Source organism: Carcharodon carcharias, chromosome 2 (assembly GCF_017639515.1).
Source record: "Carcharodon carcharias isolate sCarCar2 chromosome 2, sCarCar2.pri, whole genome shotgun sequence".
NCBI classification, from domain to species: Eukaryota; Metazoa; Chordata; class Chondrichthyes; order Lamniformes; family Lamnidae; genus Carcharodon; species Carcharodon carcharias.
The window spans coordinates 7,227,692-7,245,722 of record NC_054468.1 but is presented as its reverse complement, the minus strand read 5'-3'; the positions used below and the strand labels follow the sequence as shown (position 1 = coordinate 7,245,722).

The 18,031-nt window shown below is 44.9% G+C and overlaps 1 protein-coding gene across 1 annotated transcript; it reads left to right on the top strand.

Moving 5' to 3' along the window:
- Nucleotides 1–1,543: 1,543 nt before the first annotated feature.
- LOC121287963 lies at nt 1,544–13,374 on the top strand. Its single transcript, XM_041206137.1, has 2 exons — nt 1,544–1,621; nt 11,427–13,374. Exon 2 carries the CDS (start codon nt 11,447–11,449, stop codon nt 12,566–12,568), a length of 1,122 nt encoding a protein of 373 aa, XP_041062071.1. The 5' UTR covers nt 1,544–1,621; nt 11,427–11,446; the 3' UTR covers nt 12,569–13,374.
- Nucleotides 13,375–18,031: the final 4,657 nt, after the last annotated feature.

Sequence of the window (18,031 nt, the reverse complement as noted above, 5' to 3'; positions counted from 1 at the left end):
CACCTGGGAGTTCCTCTCCAAGTGACTCACCATCCTGACTTGAAAATATATCACTGTTCCTTGACCTTCCTTTGCTAGGTCAAAATCCTGGAACTCCTTCCCTAACAGCACTGTGGGTGTACCTACACCACATGGACTGCAGCAGTTCAAGAAGGCAGCTCACCACCGTCTTCTCAACGGCAACTAATGGTGGGCAATAAATGCTGGCCCAGCCAGCAAAGCCAATATCCCATGAATGAATTAAAAAAACACAATAAAGAGCCATAAATCTAAGTTTTCAGATCACAATAAGATTGAAGTGATAGTCGCTAGTGTAGAGCGGAACATAGAATTACAAAGAGACCTTGAGTATTTCTGAAAAAGTGACATGCTGTCAAAGCTTTTCATCTTGCACTCATTAGGACAGACGTAAGAATGCCTAATGTCAAAGGGAACAACAATTTATACTACATGAGAAAAGGGGTGGTGCTGCTTGGTTGACAAGTCAGCTCTGATTGGTCAAGACAATGTCATGGCAAATGAACCAGGGAGCTATTGTCCCCTATGCTTTTGTTTATTCAAAAAGGGTGCAATATCTGGACATTTTCCTATTGCCTGCAGAGGACAGATCTGGCATATGAATACATACCAGTCAGAGTAGACTTGTGAACCCAGCAACACTATGCCTTTCATCACGCAGTATAAATTGTTGTTCCTTTTGAAATTTAATATTCTTGCATCTGTCCTGTTGAGTGAAGATGAAAAGCTTTGACAATCTGTCTCTTTTTTCAGCAATACTCAAGATCTGTACTACCATTTGTACAAAAAGAGACATTGACAGATTAATTGAGTGGGCAAAATTGTGGTAGATAGATTGCCATGAGGTTGTGAGGTCATCCACTTTGGACCAGAACAGAATAGATCAGAGTATTTTTAAAATGGTACAAAACTAGAAACAGTAGATGTCCAAAAGGCTTGAGGGATCCTTGTACAAGGGTCACTAAAGAAATATTGTGTATATAAATTACAGGCCAGAATATAAAGGGGACGAAGCCTTGCTGCAGCTAGAACACATCTGGTGTAGTGCATTCAGTTCTGGGCAGTGCACCGTTGAAGGGATCTGTTGGTCGTGGAAGGAATGCAACACAGAGTCACTAGAATGTTACCAGGGCTACAAGGGTTAAATTGGAACTTACCAGAATGAGATTGATGGAATTTTGCTGGGAAGGGATCAATGGATTTGGAGCAAAGGTATTTAAATAGAATTGAGGTACATCTTAGCCTTGAGCTGCTTGAAAGACAGAATAGGCTCGAAGGGCTGAATGACCTTCTGCCGTTCCTGTGTTCTGCTGTCGACTGGTCCACTCTGCCAGCACTTTCCTGTCTCTATTTCAGACATGCTCTCTCATTGCCGAGGGTGTCTGTATTGGGCATTCACCGCATGACGGTGTCAAGTGGGGTCCATGTTGCCTCTAGCATTGCCCTTTTAAATCCTGCTGCCTGTTTTTAAATGTCAATGTTTGCATCAGCCTTAGGGTGGAGCATGTGTACCCGGTCGGAAACTGGCACATAGGAGACGTCACACTCCGGAGTGAGAGTCCAGTAAACTGATTGCAGCAAGGAGTGAATTCCTGGATCGCAGGTAAGGAAACCATTCTCAGATTATGCGAAAGATGAGATTTACAGATTTACCGACGCTCTAAAAGTTGCACTGAGATTTTAGTTTTAGATCTGAATTCCTTTCTGTTTCACTTGCTTCCTGTTATGTTTCAACCCAGATTCCTGAATTTTGAGAGGTATCTCGATGAGGGCTTGTCCCGGCTCCCCACTTGCCCCCAACTTTAGAACCCCAAACTCCCAATCCCCAGATCTGTCGGCCGATCCCAAGCCGCCAGTCATCAGCCCAGCCACGCTCGGTCATTGTCAGTTCTGGGGGTTGTTGGGGAGGGGGTGGGTGGTGGTTTGAGGATCCGGGGAGGGTGGGGGCGAGAGAGAGATTGCCTTGTTACGCACTGTAAATGTGGAGCTGGAGCAGCTTTGATAGATTCCCCACGATAGATCCCCCACCCGCTTTGCAATCCATAATTTGAATTGCAATTAGTCATTTTCCCTTCTTCTACCCGTTAACTGGGAGCTAAAAAAAACACGGGTAACAAGCCCGAACAAGACCCCATTTGACAGGTGTATACTTTATCAGCCTATTTATAACTCCCCGAATGTTTCACTTCTCCATCGTATGGTGAGAAGTGATCATGTCACTCGTCTCCAAGATTTTTTTTTATACTGCTGTGTATTGCTGGGTGTTTGACAGGGCCTCAGCAGAACAACTCATCATAGAATTATACAGCACAAGCAGGAAGCCATTCGACCCATCCGGTCTGTGTCAGCTCCTTGAAAGAACTCTGCAATGAGCTCCACTGTCCCCTCTGCTCCTCTATAGTAGGGGAACCTGCCGGCATCTCATGCAACCCTCATTTAAAGCTAGCCAGTGCGTGTTGGCTGGCTATTCCCCCAGGGATGGATGGAGGGGGGAGGGGGAGAGAGATCACACAGCCAAATCCCGAATCTTTCCCCTTCTCAATATTGCCAAGCATGCCGATTTTTCATGCTGTCATGGGAAGAACCATGGGTGAGCCACAGAGGGCCCCAAACCACCCACTTAGCAGCCAGACCCTGCGTGCCGTAAAGCATCAGAGCAGCACAGCTTAGTCCAGACACAAACAGGCCATGGGGGAGTCGGTGGTGTAGTGGAAAGTCACTGGACGAGTAATCCAGAGGTCCAGGCTAATCATCTGGGGGCACAGAATCAGCGGTAGCTGGTGGAATTTAAATTCAATCGAAAGCTAATGACCATGAAACTATCCTCAATGTCCTTTAGGGAAGGAAATCGGCTGTCCTTGCCCGGTCCGGCCTACGTGTGACTCCAGACCCACAGCAATGTGGTTGCCCCTTAACTGCCCTCTGAACTTAACTGCCTAGCAAGCCACTCAGCTCCAGGGCAATAAAGGATGGGCAACAAATGCTGGCCTTGCCCTTAATGCCCACATCCCATTAAAGAATGTTTTTTTTGAAATTTTAAAATAAAATGCACTTTATAGAGGAAATCAGACACTACTCCAAATTTTTTCAACACTGCCTCCACTGGCTGATTGGGGGAACTGTCCAAAACAAAGAGTTGGCTGTAACCTATTCAAACACATAATAGACTGAGGGACAGAACGCAGAGAAATGTGGTGAATGTTTGTTTTTCAGGCTGGAAGGAGGTCCAGTTCTCCAGGCATCAGTATTAGGATTGTTGCACTTTCTGGTGTGTGTTGATGAACTGGACTTGGGTATAGAAGGCACAGTTTCAAAGTTTGCAGTTTTAACATGTTCTGCCTATCGCACAAGTGAGTCATGTGGTATGCGAATCTCAGTGCCAGTGTAATGCTAGGTATGTAGGCCGTGCTTCCCAAAGACTGGCGGATCGTATCAAACAGCATGTCCCAGCCTCTGTTCGCAGTGGGCAGGGTGCAGACTGTACCCAACCAGCCCGTACTTGCAAAACTCAAAACACTGTGTCCAACATTAGATGTGATTTTGCGATTGGACAACATTTGCTAAACAATCTTCAGTGTGCTAAACATTATGCTGACGACCAATTTAAGATTAGCAGTTGGGCTCGCAATGTGGCACGTTTGTGTGTACTGGAAGCTGCATATATTAATACACAGGGCCCTGTTCTTTGCAAACAGAAAGAACATGTTTCAGCTAAACAAAATAAGTGACAGCCATTCACTGATTCATTCCTCAAGCAATGCCTTGACTAATCAGGGTCAAGCTTTCTGGTTTAAAATCTCAAACAATGCTTGGCAGCTAACTGTCGGTCACTATTAACTGGTGCATTCTCCATGGCAACACCAATCAGAGTCCACCTGCCAACCAATCAGCGCTCTCTTCCCATACAGTATAACGTTGTTGCTTCCCCTGACATTTACATTCTTGCGATTGTCCTGATGAGTGCAAGATGAAAAGCTTAGGCAAACCTTTTTCAGCCAACTCAAATACCAAATCTCAAAGGGAGCAACAATTTATACTACATGAGAAAAGGGTGCTAATTTGCCAACTTGATTCAATTTGCCAACCAATCGGCACCCTTTTCTCAGGCAGTATAAATTATTGCTCCCTTTGAAATTTGGCCTTCTTAAGTCTGTCCTGGTGAGTGCAAGCCAAAAAGCTTTGACAGCAAGTCTCTTTCTTTTCAGTAATTCTTGAGTTTCATTATATTAATGGCCAAATTGTCACCTCCATCTCTTCCTGGTCTGAAATGGCTCAGTTGTATGTTGTCTTTCAGTGTTTTGCCCAATATTTATTCCTCATCCAATATCACTGAAACTCCAAGGATTAAATTAGGTAAATTATATCAGCCTGTATTTCCTGGAGTATGGAATGTTAAAGGGTGATTTGTTTGAGTTTTTCAGATTTTGAAAAGAATTGATAGAGTAGGATAGAGAGAAACATTTTTTGCTGATGAGGGAGTCCAGGACAAGAGGAAAGAACCTTAAAATCAGTGGCCGGCCATTTCAGGAGGGAAGTTGGGAAACACTTCTTCACACAAGGGGTGGTAAAATTGACAGTACTGCCACAAAAGGCAGTAGATACTGGGTCTCCATCAATAATTTAAAATCTTAGATCACTAGATTTTTGCTCGACAAAGTTATTAAGGGATATGGAGCCAAGGTGGGTGGATGCAATTAGGATACAAATTGCTCATCATTTCATTGAATGACAGAACAGGTTCAATGGGCTGAATGGCCTATTCTTACTCCCATACATTGGTCATGCCTGCTTGTAGGATCTTGGTGTGCAAATTGGCTGCCATGTTTCCTACAATACAACACTTTGAAAAAATACTTCATTGACTGTGAAGCTCTTAGGGAGATCTTGAGCTCAGGTTACAAGCCTATGCGATCTCCATCACCAAAACTGTTCATTTCCAGTTCCGCAACATCTCCTGTTTACACCCCTGCCTCAGCTCATCTGCTGCTGAAACCTTTGTCCAGGCCTTTGTTACTGACCCGATTTGATTCTTTTGATGCTAGTCAACCTCCCATTTTCCACCATCCATTAACTTGAGCTCATCCACAACCCTGCTTCCATGTCTAACTCATTCGAAACCCCTTTGCTCACCAATCTACACTGGCTCCAGGCTAAGCAACATCTAAAATTTAAAATTCTCATTCTTATTTTCAAATCCTTCCTTGGCCTCACCCCTCCTAATACTGTAATCTCCTCCAGTCCTAAAACACACTAACAGCACTTGTGTTCTTTCAATTCTGGCCTCCTGCCCATCCCTGATTCTAGTCACCCCACCTTTGGCTGTGTTCCTTCAGCTATCTTGGTCTTGTGCTCGGGAATTCCCTCCCTAAGTCTTTCTGCCTCTCTACCGCTCTGTACTTTTTTTTTAAACACACTTCTTAAAACCTTCTTCATTGAACAAGTGTTTGGGCGCCTGCCCTCTTACTCGTTCACATATCTCATTCTTATTTTTATTGTTTTTATCATTTGATCATAGCTCCTGTAAAGCACATTGCAATGTTTTACTCCTTTGAAGGTTCAATATAAATGCAAGTGGTCATGGTTCTGATTTACATTGAATCACCAGCTGCCTACCTGCTCTTTCTCAAACACCCAAGCCCGAAATATCCAAAGAAAACTGAATTTACAGCAATTGTAACAGATGCCATTTTACACCACTGTTAAACTTAGCCCCTACTGTGTTTAAGTGCTATAATTTATCTGGGTGACAGAACTTAACAACAGCAAAAATTATACTGTTTTTTGAAAGAGTTTCCCTGTGTTGACACATCGGAATGGCAGCACAGAATGAGACCATTCAGCCCATCGTGCCACCTGTACCAGCTCTCTGAAAGACACATCCTCTCGATTCTAACCCATACTTCCCCATAGTTGATTAATTTATTTTTTTCCCAGTTTTTATCAACTCCCCTTTTTAAAAATTCTAAATTCTGTTTCCTCAACTTCTTCCCTGGTCAGAAACCTGGGATCCTCATTAACCTGTGCGTAATTCACTTTAATCTCACTTTAACCTCACTCTGTATTCTCTTTCTCTCTCTCACACTCTTCCTCCACTGTCTCTTGGCTATCGTATCACTTCTTTAACACCCTGTCTTTAATGAGCTGTCACTTCCTACATTTAAACATGCGAAGACAGATGCCATTATTTCCATTCCCTCAGGTTGTTTGTGTTCCATTTGACCCTGAGCTTCTGACCCCATATTCTCTCCATTACAAAGACCACCTACTTCACCTCTGTAACATCCCACCCTCTGAGCCTGCCTCAGCCCGTCTACTGCTGAAACCCTCATCCATGCTTTTATTACCTGTGGACTCCCCTCTTGCAAGGCTTTCCTGGCCGACCTCCCATCCTTCGCCCTCTGTAAACTTCAGCTCATCGAAAGCTCTGCTACTTGAATCCTAACTCGCACCAAGTTCCATTCACCTACTCATTAATCTACATTGGCTCCCAGTCCAGCAATATATGAATATATGAATTAGGCCGCTTGCCCCCTCGAGCCTGCTCCACCATTCAATAAGGTCAAGTCTGATCTGATTGTAAACTTAACCCCACATTCCCACCTACCTCCGATAACCTTTCACCTCTTTGTTAATCAAGAATCTATCTAGCTCTGCCTTAAAAATATTGAGACTCTGCTTCCACCACCTTTTCAGGAAGAGTTCCAAAGACTCACAACCCTCTGGGAGAAAAAGGTTCTCCTCATCTCTGTCTTGAATGAGCGATCCCTTATTTTTAATCAGTGACCCCTTGACTTTAGACTTAACATTAAAATTCTCATCCTTATGTTTAAACCCCTCAATGGATTGGGGTGATGTATAAATCTTTAAAATACCTTGTGATGTTTTTCGGTTAAAGGCACCTATCTCTGTAACCTCCTCCAGTTCTGCAGCCATCCCAAATCACTCCTCTCCTCTGATTCTGGACCCTTGTGTATTCCCCACTTCACTACACAATTTGCAGCCATGCCTTCTACTTCTTGGGTTACATGCTCTGGATCTCTCTCCCTAAACCCTCTCCTTTAATGGTTATAAGACCCTTCTTAAAATCTCTCCACCAACTTGGAAAATAGGTAAACTTAATTTGGAGGAGGACTGTGACAAAATACAGAAAGACTTGTAGAATGGGTGTGGAATTGTCTGCGAGTAATCCAGAGACCCAGGTAATGCTCTGGGGACCCGGGTTCAATTCCCACCATGGCAGATGGTGGAAATTGAATTCAATAAAAACCTGGAATTAAAAGTCTAATGATGACCATGAAACAATTGTCGGTTGTTGAAAAAATGTGTCTGGTTCACTAATGTCCTTTAGGGAAGGAAATCTGCCATCCTTACCTGGTCTGGGCTACATGTGACTTCAGACCCACAGCAATGTGGTTGACTCTGAAATGGCCTAGCAAGACACTCAGCTGTATCAAACCACTACAAAGTCTCAAAAAAGGAATGAAACCAGGTAGACCACCCGGCATCGACCCAGAAACGACAACAGCAATCGCAGCCCTGTCGACCCTGTAAAGTCCTCCTTACTAACATCTGGGGGCTAGTGCCAAAATTGGGAGAGCGTCTCACAGGCTAGTCAAGCAACAGCCTGACATAGTCATCCTCATGGAATCATATCTTACAGATAATGTCCCAGACACCACCATCACCATCCCTGGGTATGTCTTGTCCCACCAGCAGGACAGACCCAGCAGAGGTGGGGGCGCAGTGGTATACAGTCGGGAGGGAGTTGCCCTGGGAATCCTCAACATCAACTCCAGATCCCATGAAGTCTCATGGCATCAGGTCAAACATGAGCAAGGAAACCTCCTGCTGATTACCACGTACCGCCCTCCCTCAGCTGATGAATCAGTGCTCCTCCATATTGAACACCACTTGGAGGTAGCACTGAGGGTGGCAAGGGCGCAGCATGTACTCTGGGTGGGGACTTCAATGTCCATCAAGCAGCACTTGCTTAGCAATAATCTGCTCACTGATGCCCAGTTTGGGCTCCGCCAGGACCACTCAGCTCCTGACCTCAGTACAGCCTTGGTTCAAACATGGACAAAAGAGCTGAACTCCTGAGGTGAGGTGAGAGTAACTGCCCTTGACATCAAGGCAGCATTTGACCGAGTGTGGCATCAAGGAGCCCTAGCAAAACTGGAGTCAGTGGGAATCAGGGGGGAAAACTCTCCACTAGTCGGAGTCATACCCAGCACAAAGGAAGACGGTTGTGGTTGTTGGAGGTCAGTCATCTCAGCTCCAGGACATCACTGCAGGAGTTCCTCAGGGTAGTGTCCTTGGCCCAACCATCTTCAGCTGCTTCATCAATGACCTTCCTTCCATCATAAGGTCAGAAGTGGGGATGTTCACTGATGACTGCACAATGTTCAGCACCATTCGTGACTCCTCAGATACTGAAGCAGCCCATGTCCAAATGCAGCAAGACCTGGACAATATCCAGGCTTGGGCTGACAAGTAGCAAGTAACATTCGCGCCACACAAGTATCAGGCAACAGGAGAGAATCTAACCATCGCCCCCTGACATTCAATGGCATTACCATCACTGAATCCTCCACTATCAACATCCTGGGGGTTACCATTGACCAGAAACTGAACTGGACTAGCCATATAAATACTGTAGCTACAAGAGCAGGTCAGAGGCTGGGAATTGTGCAGTGAATAACTCACCTCCTGACTCACCAAAGCCTGTCCACCATCTACAAGGCCCAAGTCAGGAGTGTGATGGAATACCCTCCACTTGCCTGGATGAGTGCAGCTCCAATGAGACTCAAGAAACTTGACACCATCCAAGACAAAGCAGCCCACTTGATTGGCACCCCATCCACAAACATTCACTCCTTCCGCCACCAACGCACAGTAGCAGCAGTGTGTACCATCGACAAGATGCACTGCGGGAATTCACCAAGGCTCCTTAGACAGCACCTTCCAAACCCACGACCACTACCATATAAAAGGACAAGGACATGGGAACACCACCACCTGGACGTCCCCCTCCAAGTCACTCACCATCCTGGCTTGGAAATATATCGCCGTTCTTTCAGGGTCAAAATCCTGGAACTCCCTCCCTAACAGCACTGTGGGTGTACCTACATCACATGGACTGCAGCAGTTCAAGAAGGCAGCTCACTACCACCTTCTCAAGGGCAACTAGGGTTGGGCAATAAATGCTGGGCCCAGCCAGCGACACCCACACCCCGTGAATGAATAAAAAATAGAACTTCAATATCGATAAGTGAGGTAGTACATTTTGGAAGAATATACTCCTTGAGAAATAAGTGTGTAAATGGAGTAGAGGAACAGAAGCTTCTGAGACACAAATCATTAAAACTCCAACACAGGTTAAAGATGTTGTTGACATCTTTTGATGATCTGCTTCTATCACCGCTTGTTTGTCCCTACAACCACACCCACCCCCCCACTTCTCTCTCTCTCTCTCTCTCCGCCCCCCACACACACACCTTAAACCAGCTTATATTTCAACTCTTTCTTGGACTTGAACTCAAGTTCTGTCGAAGGGTCATGAGGACTCGAAACGTCAACTCTTTTCTTCTCCGCCGATGCTGCCAGACCTGCTGAGTTTTTCCAGGTAATTCTGTTTTTGTTTTTGTACAGGTTAAAGACTGTTGTTTTAAAAAAAACACAAAGCATCTGAATTCATTTCTTGAGAGTGAGAATTAAAAAACAGAAAGGTTATGGTAAACCTCTATAGAACCTTGATTATATCACACTTGCAGTATGTGTTTGTTTTGGGCTCCATGTCCTAAAAACGATTTAGAGGCAATGGAGAAGGTACAAAAAAGATTTTCAAGGCCGATAGCGGAACTGAGAGGTTACAATGATTAGGAAAGATTGAATAGATTGGGTCTTTTTTATCTCAGGGATGGTCTCACAAAAATCTATAAAATTATGAAAGGATTTGAAAGCGTGGACATAGAAAAATTGTTTCCAATTGTGGGGAACTAAGAGTCAGAAATATAAGACCATCATTAACAAATCCAATGGGGAAATCAGATGAAAGTTCTTTATTTAGAGTTTTTTTCTGATTTTTCATAGGATGTGGGCATTTTTGGCAAAGCCAGCATTTGTTGCTCATCCCTAATTGCCCTTGAACTGAGTGTTAGGCCTTGCAAGTCCATATTAGAGACAGTTAAGAATCAATAAGTGAGGATGGCAGATTTCCTTCCCTAAAGGGCATTTTAAAACAATTGATGATGGTTATTACTGAGATTAGCTTCATATTCCAGATTTTTTAACTGAACTTAAGTTGCACCAGCTGCCATTTGAATCCATGTTCCCCAGAGATTAGCCTGGGTCTCTGGATCACTAGTCCAGTGACATTACCACTGTGCCACCATCCCCCCATGTGAGAGAAAGGTGAGAATGTGGAACTGATTGCTACAGTGGTTGAAGCAAATTGTGTAGATGTGTTTAAGGGGAAGCTACATAAACACACGAGGGGGAACATTTTGATGACATTAGGTGAAGAGAAATGGGAGGAGGCTTGGATGAAGCAGGAACACCAGACTGCACCTGTTGGGTTAAGTGGCCTGTTTCTGTAAATATTTAGCAGCTCATCTTTTTGTCAAACTTTTGAGCAACTTTCCTAATGTCGCCTTTTCAGTTTCCATTTTCTGTACAGATCAATAATTTGTTTTAACCTTAAGCCTTATTTTTATTCCTTTCCTTCAACATCATGTGGTCTCTATTTACCAACACACCAACCCCTATTACTGAGTAATCGAAGCAATTCCTCTCCTAATTTTATATTTATTCTCAGGAAGTGAGCTCACCGGCAAGGCCGGCATTTATTGTCCATCCCTGATTGCGCCAAGTAGGTGGTGGTGAGCAGACCTATTGAACCATTGGTAACAATTTAGTCACAGCTTGCGAGGTAAACTCATGATCATCCACATTGGTGTAGGACTGGAGTCACACACAGTTCAGACCAGGTGAAGACAGCAGATTTCCTTCCCTAAAGGACTTCAGTGAACCAGATGGATTTTCACGATCCAACAGCTTCATGGTCACGTTTACTGAAGGCAGAATTTTCTTCAACTGAATTCAAATTCTCGAGCTGCCCGAATAGAATTTGAACTCACGTTTTCAGAATTACTCGTGTAGCAATGTAACCACTATGCCAACAACAACCTGCACCATATCTGACCCCTTTATACCTTTACACTAATGAAACAAGACACCCAGACCCTCTCTGTGGTATCATTCTCACCTCAGCACTTTCCACTCCCTATTTAAGTGAATCATTTCTGTATCTTGTTTTTCTATTGCACTATCTCACCTGCTTCTTTTGACTGATACAACATTCATTTCATTTTAAAGCTTTCTGTTTTAATTGGTCTTTTTATTTGCAGAGACTTTAACCATTTTCCAAATGGCAGGAAGACCATCTAATCATCGGAGAAAGCAGGGAGCTAACCCAAACCAACCTGAGCCTCAGGAGGGAGCTGTACTACCTGCTACTAAAGCAGCCAGTCCGAGGGGTTCACGATCTGCAAGCCAGAGAGGAGAGGCAAAGGGTGGGAGTCCCAGCTTGGCCAGACCTTCAAATGCAGGAAGACCTTCGAACCCAACTAAGACCAGAAACCCTGAAGCACAGAGATCCACAAGGTTAACTACCAGAGGAGCAGAGAGCAGCAATAATGGTGCCATGCGATCCACAGTGGTTGTTGGTAGTGCCAACTCTGGATCCAAGGCAGTGGGTAAAGCGACAGGCACCAAAAGCCAAGCTGACCAAAGGAGTCAACCTAGCATCTCCTTCGGCTCAGCAATGATCAGTAAGCAGAGAGCAGCAGAGATCGAGAAAGAGACACGGGGTCAAAGGGAAAACCGAGCCTGGTTCGAGCAGCGCAGAAACCGAATCACAGCCTCGGTTGCGCACAAGATTTCCCACTGCAAGTTTGTGAATGGAAAAAGCACTGAGGTCCCTCAGTCCTACCTGAAGCCCATCATTGGCCTGGGCTCAAATGTCAGCACTCCCGCGATGAAATGGGGGGTCCAGAAAGAGCCCATAGCCATCAGAAAATATGAGAAGCAGAAGTCTGAGAACACCAGGCACCAAATATCTGTTCAACCATGTGGGCTGTTCATTGACCCAATGAAGGCCTGGTTGGCAGCAAGTCCTGATGGTGTAGTGGTTGACAAGACAACCGGAGATACCATCAGCCTCGTCGAGGTCAAATGCCCCTATAAGCACAGGAATCACACTATCAACGAGGCTTGTAAAGACAGAAAGTTCTGCTTGGAATGCAATAACGGTGAATTTCAGCTGAAGAGGGGTCATTCTTACTTCACCCAGATTCAGTGCCAGTTGGCGGTCGTGGGCCTCAACAAGGCCGACCTTGTGGTCTACACTGAACATGAGATTGCTATTGTCCCAGTGGAATATGATGAAAAGTTCTGGAAGAATGCAGTGGACAAACTGGAAGATTTCTACACCAGAGCAGTCCTGCCAAAATTACAGGAACAAAATCCGGTCTTGGCAAGTGAAGAATGAGCCCGTGAAATATGCGCTAGGATATTTTCAGCCGCACTGAATGTCCCTATACTTGAAACGTTTGGACTTTTTTTTTCAAGATGACGCTGAAAAGAAATTTCACAGTGGCCTTTGAAAAATTGCTATGATGTGAAACCATGGATTTTTCTGTGCTTATTACCAGGGAACAGTTACAGAGCTTTTGTGATGGAGAAAGTGATAACATTTGAGGAACTGTCTATATACAATGTATTTTAACACTGTGCTTTTGTTGAAGAAAGAGCTACATTGTGGCCGGTTGGAGAGAGGGAATTAGAGTAGGAGGAGATTCATGTGGAATATAAACAATGGCATGGATCAGTTGGGCTGAACGACCCTGTTTCTGTGCTGTAGATTCTGTATAATTCTAGGTGGTAAAACGTGAACTATTTAACCAAAGTTGGGTTAAGCATGATCCTGAATATGGGATGAAACTCTCCTGTGCCCTCCACCCAGATTTCATGAAAGATTTCATGTCCAAAATGAGGAAAATCTCCAGGCTTCTATGATTCCATGATCTTCACTATATCCCATCCAGAAACAAATAAATGGCTAAAAGCAAAATACTGCGGATGCTGGAAATCTGAAGAGTCATACGGACTCAGAACGTTAACCCTGTTTCTCTCTCCACAGATGCTGCCAGACCTGCTGAGTTTTTCCAGCATTTTCAGTTTGTAAATAAAATGGTTAGTGCCGCATTTGATGTTTGTGGGATTTTACTGTCTATGAACTAGCTGCTCTGCTTTGTTCCTGGAATTCTTTAAAAATAAAGTAAAATTGTGACTATACATAGTAACTAATTAGTTGCAAAGTGCTTTGCAATATTCTGTATTGCACATACACGTCCTTAGCAAAAGGACCAGAGGTGACACAAGGTAAGACTTCTTTATGCAACAAGTGATTAGAATTTGAAATGCTCAGCCTGATAGAGTAACGGATATAATTCCAGGGTAGCTTTAAAAAGGGAATCAGATAAATACTTGAAGGAGAAAAATGTTGCAGGCATATGGGGAAAGCACAGGACAATGGGACTAACTAAATGGTTCTTCAAAAGAGCTGGCACAGACTTGATGGGCCAAATGGCCTCCTGTGTGGTACTGTTCGATGAGTCTCCGCAAGTTCTTTCTTTTATATAGACAGTAATGTTGGCTGAAATTAACCTGTTTCGCCTCAAAAATAATTACGTAAATTTACAAAACTCTCTCAATTTATCCACTTCCATTCGTTTTCTGTTCTGTCCTTATCTCTAGGCACAGATGGAAATGAATATCCGGCATTTCTTATTAAGACTCTCAATCTGAAACATTGGTTCTACATTAGGCTAAGAGGTCATAACTCTGCCCAGTTATCTTTAAGATTCAATTATGAGCATCTTTCACAACCTTAGGATGTCTCAAAGCACTTTACAGCTCAGGAAGTACTTTTTGAAGTGTAGTCACTGCTGTAATGTAGGAAATGCTGGCCAGTTCCTTCACTGTCGCTGGGTCAAAATCTTGGAATTCCCTCCCTAACAGCACTGTGGGTGTACCTACACCACATGGACTGCAGGCAAAATACTGCAGATGCTGGAAATCTGAAACAAAAACAAAAAATGCTATAAAAACTCAGCAGGTCTGACAAACATCTGTGGAGAGAAAGACAGAGTTAACGTTTCGAGTCCGTATGACTTCATCAGAGTCAGATGCTGTCAGGCCTGCTGAGTTTTTCCAGCATTTTTAAAATTTTGTTCCACATGGACTGTAGCGGTTCAAGAAGGCGGCTCACCGCCAACTTCTCAAGGGCAATTAAATATGGACAATAAATGCTGGTCCTGCCAACAATGCCCACAACTTGTGAATGAATAAAACAAATATACACAGCAAGATCCCACAAACAGGAATATGAAAATTGATCAGGTTGTTTATGGTGATGTTGGTTGGGGAATAAATGTTGATCAGGACACTGGTGAGGACTCCCCTGCTCTTTGTCTAGTGCCATAATATATTTTACATCAACCTGAGAGGGCAGGTGGGGCCTCAATTAATGATTCACCCATAAGATGGCATCTCTGACAGTGTAGCATTCCCCCAGTGCTGCACTGTCAAGTACTGCTCTGGCCGTACAGACCTGGATTAAGCGCTCAGCATTCTGAGTTCAGTCACTGTAGCTCTACTTCAGACAGCCAAGCACTAAACCTGAGCCATGGCTAACATTGAGCAAGCCGTGTTTTAAGAGATTAGGTGTCAAAAGTGAAAGGGACATCAGATGGTAGGAGACTGATGCTCACTGCTTTATCCATTGAGGTATGGGGAGTGGTTTGTGTCTTAATTGCCTGACCGATGGGAAGAATTAATTGAATTAAGACTGATTTAACATCACAATATTTCAGGCATGTAACTGAAGCACAGTATCACTCCCAGTTTCCTGTTCTGCACTGCATTAGCTATTAGCTGTGAGAGGGAATGAACAGGGAGCTCATGTGAGTTGGTGTAGCAACAACTTGACCAAAGGCTTTTGACAAGAGTGAGTGAGTGTCCAAACTACATCTCATTTTAGAACAGTCCTTACTGGAATAAAACATTGTCATTCCCTTGCAGTGGCTTTTATGTTTCTGTATGATTTTTTTTTGCTCCAAATAAATCTCAGTTTAGCCTGAATATAACAGGCTCACGTGTGTGCTGTCTACTAGAGTGGCTTCAGTTGAGTGGTCTTCCTCCCTTACCTCTGGAGAGTTATGCTGCTTAAGGAAACAGCTGGGTTCAAACTCAGGCTGAGATCAGTAGGATGAAAATCCTTTGCCGCTTGAAAGTTTTCAGGGAAACAAATATGTGACACACTTTAGAAGCTGTGACTGGGGTTTGGTGGGACAATGTAGGGTGGTATTTAATGGAGGTGATCGGGTCTTGCCCACTGGCTAGAGAGCTGGAGGGAATCCTGCCTCACCTCGTTTAAGGAAGACCCTCCAAATTAAGTGCCAATCACCCAGTTAACTGGGCAGCAGTGAACATTCCCCAGGACCAAGGACCATCAGAAGCCCTTCATTGTTTGGCAGCACCACCAGGGACACAGTGACTGCTGCCAGCACTGCACTCACCTGAGGCCCAGGATCACTGATGGACTGAGGCACAGGTGAGTAATGGGCAGGGTGTCAAAGGGTGAGGGTCTCAGGAGAGGGGTTCGGTAACAAGGGCATCGGGACGGCTCTCAGCTGGCCCTCCTCTTCCTGAGGCCAGGTTCCTCAAATGGGCACAGAGTGCCTTTGAACACCACCCCTGCCCAACATCCCCCACCGAACCCACCAGCCTACAAGTAACTACGATAGGGTTTGATTTTTTTTGATACCCTGCTTGGTGAGTTCCCCACACATCACTGGATGAATACCAGTGGAAAGCGGCCTGAGGTACTTAACTGGGCATTAAATGTGCGACGGTGGCACAGTGAGAATCTCACTGGACTCGTAATCTGTCCGCCCAGGCTAATGGAGCACGGGTTCAAATCCCACACGGCAGTTGGTGGAGTTTAACTTCAACTGTTTTAGAATCTGGAATTGAAAGCGAGTCTCAGTAATGACGTCCATGAAACTATCATCAATTGTTGTAAAAAACCATCAGGGTCACTAATGTCCTCTTGGGGAGGAAATCTGCCATCCTTACCCGGTCTGGCCTACATGTGACTCCAGACCCACAGCAATGCGGCTGACACCTCACTCCTCACAAGGGCAATTAGGGATGGACAATAAGTGCTGACTTTGACAACAACACCCACATCACCCATGAAAGGATTTTAAAAATGTGGGTAATTAATTGGCAGCTGGGTCACTCTGTATCTAACCCCGTGCTGTACCTGGCCTGGGAGTGTTTGATGGGGATATTGTAGAGGGAGATATATTGTGTATCTAACCCCATGCTGTACCTGCCCTGGGAGTGTTTGATGGGGACAGTGTAGAGGGAGCTTTACTCTGTATCTAACCCCGTGCTGTCCCTACCCTGGGAGTGTTTGATGGGGACAGTGTAGAGGGAGCTTTACCCTGTATCTAACCCCGTGCTGTAGCTGTCCTGGGAGTGTTTGATGGGGACAGTGTAGAGAGAGCTTTACTCTGTATCTAACCCTGTGCTGTACCTGTCCTGGGAGTGTTTGATGGGGACAGTGTAGAAGTAGCTTTACTCTGTATCTAACCCCGTGCTGTACCTGTCCTGAGATCGTTTGATGGGGACAGTGTAGAAGTAGCTTTACTCTGTATCTAACCCCGCGCTGTACCTGTCCTGGGAGTGTTTGATGGGGACAGTGTAGAGGGAGCTTTACTCTGTATCTAACGCTGTGCTGTATCTGCTTTGAAAATATTTGATGGGACAGTGTGTGATTGAAATGGAAAGTGTTTGGTTTCTTGATGAGCAACAAACAAGCATAAACTGTGAACTCCCCCACGCCCATTTTCTTCCTGAAATGCATGTGTGTTTTTTTTATTCTTTCACTGGATATGGACATTGCTGGTTCGGCCAGAATTTACTGCACTTGAGAAGGTAGTGGTGAGCTGCCTTCTTGAACCGCTGCAGTCCATGTGGTGTAGGTACACCCACAGTGCTGTTAGGGAGGGAGTTCCAGGATTTTGACCCAGCAGCAGTGAAGGAACGGCGATATATTTCCAATTCAGGATGGTGAGTGTGTTTGAGGGGAACTTGCAGGGGGTGGTGTTCCCATTCATTGGCTGTCTTTGTCCTTCTAGGTAGTAGAGGTCGTGAGTTTGGGAGGTGCTGTTGAAGGAGCCTTGGTGAGTTCCTGCACTGCATCTTGTAGATGGTACACACTGCTGCTACTGTCCGTTGGTGATGCAGGAAGTGAATGTTTAAGGTGGTGAATGGCATGCTTATCAAGCAGGCCGCTTTGTCCTGGATGATGTCGAGCTTCTTGAGTGTTGTGGGAGCTGCACTCATCCAGGCAAGTGGAGAGTATTCCATCACACTCCTGACTTGTGCATCCAGGAGCAGCACCAGGCATACCTAAAAATGAGGTGTCAACCTGGTGAAGTTACAGCACAGGACTACTTGCGTGCCAAACAGCATAAGCAGCAAGTGATAGACAGAGCTAATGATCCCACAACCAACGGATCAGATCTAAGCTCTGCAGCCCTGCCACGTCCAGTCATGAATGACAGTGGACAATTAAACAACTCACTGGAGGAGGAGGCTCCACAAATATCCCCATCCTCATCTCAGCTTCCTCTGGATGTCCCCAGCATCACAGATACCAGTCTTCAGCCAATTCGATTCACTCCACATGATGTCAAGAAACGGCTGAAGTCACTGGATACTGCAAAGGCTATGGGCCCTGACAATATTCCAGCAATAGTACTGAAGACTTGTGCTCCAGAACTTGCTGCGCCCCTAGCCAAGCTGTTCCAGTACAGCTACAACACTGGTATCTACCTGGCTATGTGGGAAATTGCCCAGGTATGTCCTGTACACAAAA

Bases quoted from the DNA above. Each gene is read 5' to 3' on its own strand.
- LOC121287963 (XM_041206137.1), top strand. From the start codon at position 11,447: ATGGCAGGAAGACCATCTAATCATCGGAGAAAGCAGGGAGCTAACCCA.